Source organism: Mauremys mutica, chromosome 2 (assembly GCF_020497125.1).
Source record: "Mauremys mutica isolate MM-2020 ecotype Southern chromosome 2, ASM2049712v1, whole genome shotgun sequence".
NCBI lineage: Eukaryota > Metazoa > Chordata > Testudines > Geoemydidae > Mauremys > Mauremys mutica.
In genome coordinates, this window is record NC_059073.1 from 240,741,257 (window position 1) to 240,755,979 (window position 14,723).

Here is a 14,723-nt window from a genome sequence, read left to right on the forward strand (position 1 = left end):
AGAAAGCAGGGAACTGTTGTCTTTCATTGACCTGTTTCTGCAGCTCATTAACTGCCGGTCATTTCATTTTAAAACAAACGCCCTAACCTTTCAGATCTCGTTGCACCAAGCGCAAGTGCAGAAGTATCTATGCTTAATACTTTTAATATTTTAAGACATCATATTTGCAGCTGAAGACGCGCCATGTGAGCGGAACAAGTGAGTGACACGTCTCTTGCTGTAATTTATTAATCAGAGGGAATTGAAGTGCCAGGAGCCAGTGTGGTTATTTGCAGCAGTTTCATTTTATCAATGATAACCCGGCTGCTATTCCCATCTGCGCTTAGTTCCTTGCGGGGGACTGATCATTGCTCTAGTGCCGAAACAAGATACTTTCTGGTCGTTTTAGGGGGGAAAAATCCCGTTTACAGAAGAACGTCCAAAGGAAATCAAGGGGGACGTTTGTTGACAGTACACCTGGGACTGCAGGTGAGGATGCCTGGAGGTTTGGATTTGAAGCTGCCTCCTCCTATACCCCTTGCCGTGCTCCTCTCCCCTCAAACAGCCCCTTCCCCCTGGGGAAAGGGGCCGCTTTATTGTGGAGAAGGACAATCCCCTGCAGGTCCTGAACTCCACCTGCCCTTCCCCATAAACACCACGGCTCGTAAGGAAACACTCATTAAAGAGAGCGCCAGCCCGTGATCAGGACCAGAGGGGGCCAAATCCGGCTGCGAAGTGCAATTGATGGGGAGGAGGAGCTGAGGAAGCATCGGGGCGCCAGCCCTGCATGGAGCCTACATCAGAGGGCGACCCCCTGCCCGTTTGAAACTGGGCCGCGTGTTCACAGATGTACGGAGAAAACAGTGGGGGTGGGGCCTGGGCCGTGCAATGAAGTGTCACTTTTACTTCTCCGGAGCTGCATCTTTTCATGTGCTGCGCGCCCCAGGCCCCGCCGGGAACATCTTCTCCCGCCGCCTGTGTCAGGCAGGGATGAGCTGCCCGTCAGGGCTGCAGCGTCTTGCTGCAAAGGGCTCGGCTCGCTGACTGTGCTGGAGTTTTGGAGGGAGTTTGTGCATGTGGGTCAGTCGCTGTGTTGCTAAGCCAGCCCCCAGCTCACATTACACACTACTGTATTTATAACCTCTCCGAGCCGCTTCCCCCTGCAAGCAGTTCTCTGGGACCACCTTCTATTGGCTTTAACCTCTCCCACTTCTTGACATCTGAGTCGCTCTGAGAAAGCTCATCGAGGTCGAGTGTGTGTGTGTGTGTGTGTGCGTGTGTATGTGTGTGTTTTTAATGCAACGGAGACTGGCCACTAGGGCTAAAGACCTGGATTATCTGAGCTCTGCTGCTGAAAAGTGTGTCGTTGCCGTTTTGGAAAAAAAAAATCCCCAACCAAGCTCTATCTGTTTACAGTGCAAGTTGACAAAGGGTGGTGGAGTTGGATCCTTCCTAAACTCTCCTGCCTGGAACCTGAGACTTGCATGCCATGGATCACACACTCTTTGGCTGCCTGCGCAGCCCTCATGCCACCGCACAGGGCTTGCACCCGTTCTCACAGTCTTCTCTCGCCCTGCATGGAAGAACTGACCATATGTCCTACCCCGAGCTGTCTACTTCTTCCTCCTCGTGCATCATAGCGGGATACCCCAATGAAGAGGGCATGTTTGCCAGCCAGCATCACAGAGGGCACCACCATCACCACCACCACCACCACCATCACCACCAGCAGCAGCAGCAGCACCACCAGGCTTTGCAGACGAACTGGCACATTCCTCAGATGTCTTCTCCCCCCGCCGCTGCCAGGCACAGCCTCTGCCTGCAGCCCGACTCAGGAGGTCCCCCGGAGCTGGGCAGTAGCCCCCCAGTCCTGTGTTCAAACTCCTCCAGCCTGGGCACGAATACCCCGGCGGGGGCTGCCTGTGCTCCCGGGGACTATGGCAGGCAGGCGCTGTCCCCAGTGGAAACAGAGAAGAGGTCCGGCAAAAGGAAAAGCGACAGCTCAGGTAAAGGCTCGTCCTTTGCTATTCGTGCGGGTGCGGGGCGCGCGCGGGTGGCTGCTCCGGGGGAGCGGGGGTCTGGAGAGAAACCCTGGGCTTGGTGGGGGGACTGCGCTTCCCCGCCTTAAGGCCCCTTTCTTCCAAGCCGGTCTCTGAGGACAGCAGGCTTCAGAGAGTCACTAAAGCCTGCGCTCGATGTCTCCATCATAACGCAAGTTTAGCGGGAGCATGGAACAGAGTGAGCACGTGATAGACCGTGAAATCAATTGTGAGCAGTTGCCTACGGTCAGGAGGGGAAACGTTTGTAGGTTTGATTAGTATTTAGCATCTGGTATTGTGGTTCCTCCCTCCTTCCCCTCTGTTTCAAGATAGCCCTGCTCTTTCCCACCCCCATTCCCCTTTTGAGCCAGTGAAACATACTTCTGAACGCTTGCACAATCCTTGGAAACTTTTTCTTAGAACTGGAACTTTTCTCATGAATGCTAAGTATGTGTTGCATTCTAGGGTGCGTGTCCTGTATAGAGCGTGTGTATAATATAGAATATAATTCATTATGGGACATGAGTTGGAATTTATAAATCACCATGCAGTGAATCCCATTTTTACAACGCTTAGTATTTCATTTCATGTGCTTGGGCTTTCAGGAAGATTTTGCTGGACTTTTGATACACTATTTTTGTTTTTTTAAGAAGGGGACCTGGGATATGCGTATATTCAGCCTATACAGAAAGGTGAAGCTTTATTATACTTTGAGTTTTATATCCCACAGCTGAACAGATTTGGGTTCTCAAAGTAGGGAAAGAAACTGTCACAAAATCCCATACTAACAAAAGACAATGATCAAGGGGCAATACGATAGTTGCAATTGATGACATTTTTATTGTACATTCAAAATATTGAAAATGCAAGAGCAGACATACCAACAAAGCTGTTTTCTACTAGTGAAGAGAAAATAAAAGGATTTTCCAGATATTTACTAAAGTTGACAATTGGAACCATGATCTTGATTCACTTGAAATGTCATTAATCAGATTTTTAAAAGTTATAGAAAGTTTGCTCATTTTTAAACTTCTTTTTGCAGTTACATTATATTTTCTTCTTTGCAGTTCTCCATGTCAGTTACACTAGGAAAGTTTTACAATAAATCAAGATAGGTTTGTAGCATTTTACTTATTGTTACTATATAGGCTGAAATAAGTTCTCCGAAATATAAAAATCTGTCATTCACAGACACTTGCAGTTTTATTTGCAATTATACCTTCACTGTGTTTTTAAAGCAAACTTGCATCTTGATCATGTGAGGTCTGAGGAATATTAGATTTTTTTTTTAACCTGAGTTTTTGAAGGGAAGTAATTTTATGCTGGGTTGTCAGGGGAATCAGTAAACTTGTCAGTCATTTACAAATGTAGAAAATTAGAAGAAAGCACATCTGTGCTTCACAATACTAGGAAATGTTGATTTTGCTTTCCGTATTTTGCAATGCAAACACACAAATCCATGGGCATTAGGTGAGACTCTGTTGAAGTCAATGGAATCTTTCCATTGACTTTAATGGGCATTAGGTTGAACCCTTAATCATGATCATGCTGATATAACAACATAGTCTGGAGTTAACTTTCTAAGACAATGTCTGTACACAGCCCCATAATCATAGTACAGCATACAACTTCCCCTCCCCGCCCCCGAAAAAATATCAACTATGTTCATGTATTCTGAATGGCTTGATCTAACAAGCCTCTTTAGACAATGACACAATAGTCACAATATTTTCATTATTTTAGAAGAATATTCAGACCACAATATTTTACAACCCCATTCTTTTGTTTTAATCTGAACTTTTGTGCTGAATATTTGATATCAGTGTAATTTATGGCAGCAAATCTCATTTTTTAGGGCAGTCAGTGTATTTCTGCCGTTACCGGCGGCAATTGCTGTTCGTTTTACTATATTTAACAAGGAATGTATGTCATGGATCATGCTTTTTGTTTCCTGAATCAAATTGCCATATGTTTTTAAAACATAACTGACTTTTTTATTTAATACTGATCATTTAGAGAACTTTTAGCCACCTTCCCCACTTTTAAACTTCTCTAGTAAATGTTTACAGTTAATTATAAATTTAGAGTAAATAGCTAATAAGTAAACAAAGAGGCTGTTCTGGTATAGCATCAGCAGTATCAGAAACTAGCTAATTAAGCACTAGTGCATATTTAGAGAGATACTTTCTTACCTCTATTTACCACTTAAGACAACAGAATATTTTGGAGCTATTCCTTTGCTCTGAACATGTCCCCAGTTTTTGAACTAAATAAGCCTTGGGGCTAATCCAGTTTTGTGGTATCCAGCTTTCATTAATATAAACTGTTGACATCAGAAATGTTAACTCATAAAGTTGAGTTTTGACAATTGTCTATTCTAAAGAAACCAACACATCAATTAAAGCTACATGCATTATTTTTATTTCCCAAAAATGCTATATTTATTCACCCTTATAAAATTGTCATGAAAGTTTCCCAGCGAAGACATGCATTTTTCATGTTTATCTTTACCATGACAATAATGGGGGAAAGAACACTAATGCTATTTTATTGTCCACCAAAAAAATTAGTCTTTAAAGTCTCATACTCTTGTACACAGGTGAATGGAGAGGGGGAATAACTTTTTTTATATATATACTTTGTCATAAGTTTGTTCCTTGCTTAGAAAACAAGGTTAAATGTGCCTTAGAAATTATTTAGGTAGAATGACTGATTTTGGATCACACACTGGGGCCTGAGCAGGCTAGGAAATAACTTCTGAAGATAATGTTCAGTAAACTGCTGCATAAACATGGAGAAACTGTCAACTCCGTATAAAAGATTTGTGAATTATATGATGAGTGGGAAATGCCTCTTAGTCATCTCTTCCTGGATGCAGCAGGTCAACCTGCCTGGGCCCAAATGTGGGACCGTAAACCAGCATGAGGGGATATACACCCAGACCTTTAAACATTGCGAGTTCATTTCTTTCAAATAAACATTTCTGATGTCAACAACAGTAATAAAAATAAGATGCCACGACATTATGATGTATTCTGCAAACAAATTTATTTATTTTAAAATGCAGTAACAGCCAAGATATTTGAGTGTTAATGAGAGAGAGATGAAACCATATTCAATGAATAAGAAAAATATCCCTAAAATGTGTTGTTGCTTTATATGGTATGAGTTCTTTCATGAGGTATAATTTGGATTTTTTTTCCTCTCATAAATTGCCTGTGACTTCTGAAGCCATTTAATTTCACCATTGTAAAATAACAGGTGTTGTTTACAGAGGATATAAAACAAGTAACAAATGCAAAGCTATTATAATGGTTGTCTAAGTCAGCTTAGTCCATGATTTTAGGAAAGATGTGAGCCCAGACGCACCTTGGAGAGACAAAGTGTAATCTGGATTTCATGTGAAAGCAATTAACTTTCTGAGTATTTTAGGAAGTCTGAATTTCAATGGGAAAAATCTGAAAAGCTCCTACTATTCGGGGGAGAACTTCACAGCATAACTATTAGATATGCAACAATCTAAATGGGTTGGGATATCTATTAGGCTAGATGAATATATATTAAAAGTGAATACATGAAGATATGCTACTGTGTATTGAATATAATGCCATTTAAAAATACTACTGCATTAAGTATGAAAAATATTTTTACATCTGACACATAAAGACTATATAGAGTGCAGAGATATGCAGAGAGGTTGATGTATGTAAATATAGCTATATGTCCATTTATATTTTTTAAAATGAACATAAAATGCCATCATACATGTAGTCTGTGATGTGCCTTAAAAGAAACTGCTTTTAAAACCTAAATACTATAAATGTACTGTCTAAAATGATCACTTCAAAGCAAGTCATTTTGATAAATGACTATAAATAGTGTGAATTCATTGGTTTCAATGACTTCTGATTGCTTTCTAAAACATTTCAGTAAGAAAAATGAGCTGCACCCGCATAATCAAAAAGACTGTGTAACTGATTCATCAATATGTCTATACTTTTCAGCGTGGCTATAATGGAAGCAAGAGAAATACATGTTATTGGCTGAAAACTTTCTCTGGAAAGAGTTAATTTGTTAATTATGTTTGGGATGTAATATCAAAACATCACTTATCATGAAGGGAAAATGTCAAAATATGTAGGTTATACAAATCAGAGAGGTATGTACCAAATGTGTTGAAGTCAAATTGAATGATCATGGTATTTTAAAGAGAAATACAATACAGATGATTCCTTATCAGAGACTAGTGTTGCATATTGCATTACTTAGTGGATTGTTTTATTGGACAAAATTTACAGTAATATGTTCATTTTGCTCACAGCAAGTATAATTAACAAAACAGAACTGTATCTTTCATAGATACTAAATTATATTTTAATTTGTACAATATAAAACTCCTTGCTCTTAGCAAAATGACAGGTTTGATATATTTTATCACATATCTTTGCATTAACTATGGATGGAAAATAGCATAGTCATACCATCTAATTTGACTTGCTATCTGTTTAGATGTAATGAGATTCATTTGTAGCTACAAACATTTACGCCCTCCTCAGTCCCCTATTAAAAAAACAAAGATATCAAGGCCTCAATCCAGAAAAACATTTAAGCGTGTGCTTAACTTTCTGAGTTGTTCCATTGCTGCATTGCTGGATCAAGCCCAGTTTTTCTATGATACACCAACAGAACTATGTAATTCTGTCCTACTTTATATTAGCCAGTACCCAGACTTTCAAGTAAAGTCACTGCAAATTTTGTCTACAGAAGGAGTGCAATATTAGGATCCATCGTAGAGGCAGAGAGAGATACACTTACACACAAAGAGATACAGGAAGTGTGAAAATATATGAAGAACTGGAAATTTTACAAAAACCAAACCACTGAAAATTCCATTTAAAAATCACGACAATACATTATTTTTAGGATTTTAAATTTATTGGAAAGTGGGGGAGGGGAGGAAGGGAAGAGTGCCAGTTGCATAACTGAAACACACATTCCAGCAATAGAGTGGCTATCAATTTAGGTATCACCTAATGGTTTGAACAGATGCTAATCTGAAATTACCTAAAATTGTATTTAATGTTGTGGTTTTTAGCACTAGAGAATAAGACCCAAACTAACAGATCCTATTTAGAGTGTAATTCTAATGTTCATAGTTCTTACAATAGCACCTGAGAAGCGAACATATGCCTTAGGATTTTTTCTTTCATATAGTTTTCCTTTTTAGACATAAAATAGCAACTAGTTTGTAATCTCCAGGGTGTTTTAAGTGCACTCGTTCATCTGAATTCAATTAGCCATTTTGGAATCTTCATTTTTTACATTTTTATAATTCATTGGTCTTCATGCACTTGATTCTCCCCCTTTGAAATCAATGGGAGTGGAATCAGGTCCTTCATCTTGAAATTCAAGGCAAGGTGATCACATTCACTTTTATACTGCCCTTTAAGAATCATGCATTTTATACTGTCCTTTATTACTCATGGAACATTCCTCCGTATTATCTCTTATAAACTTAGCAATGGGTCCCAAACAAATTTTTGCTGTGGCTCAAAAGTCATGGTGGCCAGACATAAAGTTCACGATGGTCTCACTTGAGAATCACTGGTTTTGTGTACAGTGTGAGTGTTTCCTATATCGTTTTTTTCTCCTTTGGTAAGATGTCCTGTACAAGCAGTTTTCCATGTCCAAATGTGGCGCTTTAACAGTATGCCTTAGTTTGCTAGAGTGAGCAAAGCTAAAAATTCATCAAAGAGTCATCAACTTAATGAGGGGTTTTTTTGCGGGAAGAGTTCTCCACAGGTCCGCATCTTTGTTCTACTCCTCTAAGTTTTTATTTATTTACGGAAATCAGTGGGACTGCTCCTTACCAGAAAGTTATTGTTGTGCATGTTTGTAGTATTGGGGACCAACACCTCTGATTATTCAAACTGGATGAATTTTTAAAAATCTAATTTATGTGTCTCTTTATATATTGTGGGTGAAATCCTGCCTCCACTAAAGTCAATGACAAAACTCTCATTGACTTCAGTAGGGGCAAGATTTCACCCTATGTGTTTACTTTATACACATGACTCAGGTCAGGCAAGGAAAATAGACTGATTATTCTCTCTTACGGTTATAGCTATGGTCATTTTCTGATTCTTGCATGCTAGCACTAGACACCTTTGACAAATGTTACAGAGGAATGTTTATTTGACAAAAGAAAAACTGGACTGTTTTAATTTTATAGAAACATTTATTTACTTAGAATTTATAAATACATATTACATAATCTACATTTTGGGACAAATTTGACATGATCATATCTCTTTAAAAATATTGCTTTCATAGCCAAGATGTGAATCATTTAGATACTTTTCATTCGTTGCTGGTTTTTTTACAAAACTTATCTACAATGTCACTGGTATTGTGTAGACAGCTGCATAATAGTATATTAAGATTCACAGAGTGATTCAGTAGAATCAAACAATTCAAAATACATACTTTATAATAATGGTGTAAATTACCGTGCTGTTTATCCTTTACTTTTATGAATATAGATTGCTTCTAAATAACTTTGACCATTATGTCAATGTACAAATGTCAAAGTCCTCTTAATTTTAAAGCCAGTACATTATCATAATACTCATTATAGATCAAAGAATAGGACCTGAGGGTAAAATGTTGGCCTCATTACAGTCAACAGCAAAACCCTCATTGACTTTAATAGTCAGGATTTTGCTCTGAGTTTTGGAAGGGCCTCAGACTTTCCACCAGAAAATAATTTTGGATGCATTTTATAGCACTTATACAACCTGATTTGAAGGTGCAAGTGGTATATAATATGCCTGCAATTATGTGCAGGTGCAAAAAACAGGCTGCTTCTGAAAATCAGAAGCTAAATGTTTTAGTTCTTAACAACTGAGTAAACTTAGTGATCCAATCCTACATGCATTGAAGTCAGTGGGACTTGCACTTCAATTCACAGGGAGTAAGTCCAGCTTCGATATCTTATTGATAACTACTTACACATAGGCCTTGGGGTATTGGAAAACGGGACCCTTAAGTATATGAAAAATAACAAGACGCTAAAGATATATTTAAACTCAGTTGAAAGAAAAGTTCGTTTGTAGATTGAACCTACATTACCGTTTACATTTCTCTTTAACTGATGAAACAAAATAGTTGGCCCAACAGAGGACGAAATAAGTCTCAGAGGAATGATTCAAATCATTCAATTACTATGGAAGAGCATCATTTTACTAAACCAATAAAATCCAGTGGATTATGAAACTCCAAAGGAGAGCCAAAGAAGCCTTTTTTTTTTTTTGAAAAGCTGCTTCTTGGACTGGAAGAAAAAATTGGTTCACTAATATTATTTATGGCAAGTAAAGTATGAAAAATTAGATTTGAAACAGATTACTGCAAGTTGTGCTGCAATCTAGGTGCGGTGTTCCTTTTTTCTGTCCCCACTCTCTCTGATCTACAATAGCTATTTTTTATTTTAGCAACTGAGCTTTAACAAATACTGCCATGCAGCATCTCCGTAACACACACTTGGAAATTTATCCATCACCACTGTAGGCCTTCATCCTACGAAGATTTAAGTAGATGCTTAACTTCACACATTGCAAGTGAAATCCTGGCCCCTTTGAATTAAATGGAAGTTTAGCTATTGACTTCAGTGGGACCAGGGTTTCTTCCTGTTAGCAGCTGCACTGACTTCGATAGCTCTACTTACCTGCCTGGAATTAAGCATGTGCTTAAATGTTTTGCTGAATTGGGGCTTTATCTCTGTCTTAAATTTCCAAAAAGAAACTGTTTTATTCTTTGGCCCTGAAAATAAAGTTGGACATGTGATCTGACTATACAGCTGAAAACCTAAAGAAAGTTGAAGAAAAAGTGGTGGGATTTTTGTCCTGCCTTTCAAGTGGGAACCAAAACCAAACCAATCCAAAACAACAACTCTGGAAAGGATCCCTATAGACAGGAAAATTCCATGCGGTTCCCTTAATGTAGATTCTCACAAATGTTTCTTTTGAGGATGGGACTCTAATGGATGCTGTTAGGGAATCCTGTACAACCAGCTGTCTCTTCCCTTAAAGGGGATTCCAGTTCCCTAGCACAGCGGGGCTCCATGCAGAAGACAACATAGCTTGGGGCTCTACTACATTTTCATGCATTCTTTGGGGTGTTTGTATGGAATGAAGCATATTCCCCACCCTCACAAGCGCCAATCCCATGCCCTGCCCACACGTGGATCCCAGATCTCTCAGAAATCTCTGCATAAGGTGTTGGGAGAGGGGACACTGTTGAGGAGGTGGCCGACGTCACTGCTCCTGCCACTTCCCTGTGGGCTAGGAGACTTTCAGTCATGGTGGTACCCCCTTTTCATACAGATCAGGGCGAATAATTGGGCCCGTTTTGTGCAGGCAAAATATCCAAGATGGATACATAATAATCTATGGTTTTGACCCAGCAAAACCCTTAAGCAGATATTTAGATGTGTTTAGACCTGATCCAGTCTGAGTAACTCCTTGTGTTGATTCCTAATTCTTCTGTAAGCTTTGAGCATTTCTCCTATCTGTCTACATAACTATTTGGCCCCATGACGCTAGTGACTGAAAATGTACACATCATTCCTTACACACGTATTAAACATAATTACATTTTTTCTTTTTCAGCTAACATATAGTGCATACTACAAAAATCAAGTTACAAGTGAAGAATTTTTTCTCTTGTCTTTTTCCTTCCTAATGAACAGGCGTTTTAAAAATAAAATTTAGGACAAACTGATTATATTTCTTTAGGTAAAATATATAAAGCTCAAAGTGACTGTTAAATAAGAGTTTGAGAACAACTATACTGAGCTAGCTTCTCAGCTGGTGTAAATTGGCACACCTCCATTGGACTCAGTATTGCTACACTGATTTACCCTAGCTGTGTGACAGTTTCTTAGTGATGAACTGTACAAAATGTTTTCCATTGAAAGAAAATAGCAGTACCACAACTTATAATTAAAATATGTCAGTATGAGCTAAGGGTCCTTAGCTCCTAACCCACTGAAACGTATGTTCTTGTAAATCAATCTTCAAAAAAACCGAATTGAAATTCTGCAAGGTGCTCCGAGCACTCCCCTCTTGCTGAAGTTAATGGGAAGCAAGAGCACTGCAAGCTCTAGTCTATAATTAGTAATAAAGTCTTGCTACTATTACAAAGTTGAAAGTAACATGCTGACGTAGTTATATTGACTATAGTCTTGTTTCAGAAAAAATTTGGATTTGTGCTGCAGCTAAGACCTAATCTTGCAGGAAGTTAATTTAGCCTTCTCAAGGACTTTAGGAATCAGGCCCTTACTGTGTGTTTTCTATTTTTTTTTGTTTGTTTTTAATGTTTGAGGGAGATTGTTTTGGTTTTTTATGCCTTAGAGAATTTAGCACCTTTTTCATCCACTCAGAGAGGGAACATTGCCTTTACATTACAGTTTCTCTTAAAGGGTAATGTTTATGTGATACTGACCTAAAATAAATAAAGAAATGGAGAGACCAAAGACTATGTAGGACTATGTAAATGTGTGTCAATGAATACAAGATGAAACAAAATTAGCTATGTATAGACAGCATAAGTGAGGAAAATAGGAGGATTAATTAGTGCACGCAAAGTTCTTTGAACTCTATAAATACAAAGTATTCTCTTAAAGTTAGCATTTTGTATGCTAGTGATAACGTGGAATTTAGTAATCACGTCTATAATTGGTTTTTAAAAAGACTATATTAAGTCATCCACATTTATGGAATTATTATTTTAAAATGTTGGTAGATCAAATATCTTTAAACGTAATTAAAATATTGGTGTGAAAAAACACAGAAGAAAAGCTGGAAATCATAATTTAAACCAAATCTGAATATTTAGGGATTGAAGGACTAATCTGCCAAACTCCCTTGTATGTTCTGTATTTTGAATTTTACTTCCCTTGTTCCCCCACCCCCAACTCTTTTTATATTTTAATATGTTATTACAGGTTTATAAGAACAAACATCCTTATTGCTTTAATATGTGGGAATGCAGAGAAATCTAATACTATGAAACCTCATATTTCATGGGTTCCAAACTGAAATTTAGACATAAGGAAGGTCTCATTTGAGATAGATATTTTCCATGCCAACAGACTTTGCAGGAATTTAACATTTTTGTTTTTTTGCAAACATATCACCAGGGCTTTGCCAGACATGACACCCAAACAAACACGTCTTTTTGGATGGAGCTAATATGTTTCAAGTACAGTGGCTAAATGTGTTCAACAGCTTGACTATGTTTAGTGAAATATCATTTATAGACAGGCCTGATCCTACACTTGGAGATGGTGGGGCCTTCAAGTCCTACTGAAATCACTCAGCCCCGTGTTGGATTGGGCCTTTTGTAAACTGAACTTCATTCCGGCTCCTGTAAAGCCCTAATCCTGAAAACATTTAACAGTGCCCTTAGCTTTACTGTCATGCATATGTAACCTACATAGAAGGGAGATAAGTCTAAGCTTGTATTGGATGTGATTTACTTACCAATTCTGTGCTATAGAAATCCTCTCTCTGACTTGCAGAGACCATGAATTCATATCCTTGAGAGAGGCTACAGTTGTTTTTTCTATAGGAACCATCTAAAAAGTTGATTCACTTTTTTCTTCTTCTTCTTAGGAATCCAATACCAGTCTTTATCATAAGACACACACACTCACAATTTGCAGTGTCAACTTTTTTCCCTTTTTCTTAATTGAATGACTCTCCAAAAATAAATCATTACTCACAGACTGCTAGATTAACATAATTAACTAGAGATTTGCTATTTTCCTTTAAAATGAAAAATCTGAAGCAGAGCCAACCCCTAAAATATATACATCTAAACCTCACAAAATAAGTAAATGGATTAGGACTTTTGCCAATTGGAGATCTTCTGCTTTCACGTAGGTCATGACAACTAGGTATAGACATTTATTTGTATCACAGAACCAGTTTTTTCAGCATGCATGATACTGAGCACAAACACAACATCAAATATCCACAGCTGCAGCTGTTCGGTTCAGTGGTGTGATATGACTCACAAAGACATTAAGCCTCCAGTCTATGATTTCTACTTTGTGGTGTTTTCCCAGTCTCAATCCCAATGACTTCTATAAAATTACCGGAAACTATATTGAGGTCCAACCTACAGATTCAGTCTGGGTTACCCCCCATAGCTGTATCTTTTCCATGTGCGGCTGGGCTGTATCTGTCTGACTGGTGCGCAAATCAAAATGGCTGCCAGTTATGTACCCCTGACAGAATTCACTACTGACTGGACAGGAGCTTCCAGCTTCTAACTAAGTGTGTAATGTGTGTACTGGAACGTCTGCCTTTATTGAAAACTTCCGTGCAAGTTTTGGAGCATGATTAGCTTCCTGCATTCCCTCTAGTGCTGAAATAGCAACTTTTTGTTTGAAATGACTCAAGCCTCTATACTGCCCTCTTGTCTGGGAATGTTTCCATCTCCACTCAGAGCAAATAGAAACAGCAGCTGTAATTATAGCAATAAGACTTTTGACTAAACACCAGAAAAAGGGTGGAGGCAAAAAGAGATAAGGGGGTTACACATAGACCCAGTGGGACTACTCACAGTAATAAAGTTAAGCACATGCGTAAGTGATTGCAGGATTTGAGCCTGTATCTGTGGCTGTTCTGTTGTTGACTTTAACTTTTTGGCCAAGAAACTTTTCCAATTATACTGCCTATGGGTGGATCTCAGACAAAAATATTCTTTATGCAGGACCTTATTTCATTTTGTGTTTTTCAAGTCTGCCTCAAAAACTAATTTGTAGTCTTAATTCACAAAATATATAAATATGGAGGCTGCATTCATGTTACCACTGAAACATGATTGACTTTCTTATGTACAGAGAAGTGAAAAGCATGCAGCTAAACATGCAATGGGATGTAGCAAGGGTGATAGTTTTAATGCTGCCCATCATGCCTGCCCTGTGCCCATATCTGACAATAGCACCTTGTTTATATACCAATAAGCACCTAAAATGGATTGGGGTGAAATTCATCTGGGTCCAAAAGGCACAGACCCTATGCAGGACTGTATGGGAGTCTGCTGGATGAGTAGTGTCCTGGGACACTTGTGCATTTCCTATGTTCTACAGGAGAGATCTCTCTGCAAAATCTGCATAAGCCCCCATGGATGACCACACTGGGACAGGCCGGGGAGAACCTGCAGTATCTTGTGTAACTGTCATTGGGGAATGCTGCCACTAGTCTGCCTTCGGCCTTGAGTATGAGAGTGTTGAATTTAACCTGCCCAATTTTTCCATCCTCTACGGAGCTCAAATAGTCAGGCTTTATCTGGGTAGAGTGTAATATGAAATGAATACAGCATTTCATCCTTTCCTGTGGAAAAACTTACAGAAGGAGGAAGAAGTACTCACAAAACAATACAAAATGGATGTGTGGGGAAACCTAAAGCATTCTCCTTACAGGGGAAGGAGGAATTAACTGTATGGCGAGGGCATGACTTCATGGTTAGAGGATCTATGCTGATACTGCAGACCTCCTGTCCTCTAGCTCTGTAGCAGCTTTGCCATTGGTTCCCTAGTCCAAGGCTATGTAATACCTCTTACTTTGAGCATGGTTGAAGCTGTGGATTGGAAGATATTATCTGCCACTCAAGTATGCAATGTGGGATCATCTTTGA

At 38.9% G+C, this 14,723-nt stretch overlaps 1 protein-coding gene across 1 annotated transcript in view; it reads left to right on the forward strand.

Moving 5' to 3' along the window:
• The first annotated feature begins 277 nt into the window (after nt 1-277).
• Nucleotides 278-14,723, forward strand: part of MEOX2 (mesenchyme homeobox 2) — a 72,745-nt gene continuing 58,299 nt past the window's right edge. The window contains exon 1 of the mRNA XM_045003090.1: nt 278-1,985. Within this exon, the coding sequence (XP_044859025.1) occupies nt 1,469-1,985 (517 nt within the window). The 5' untranslated portion in view covers nt 278-1,468. The remainder of the gene's footprint in view (nt 1,986-14,723) is intronic.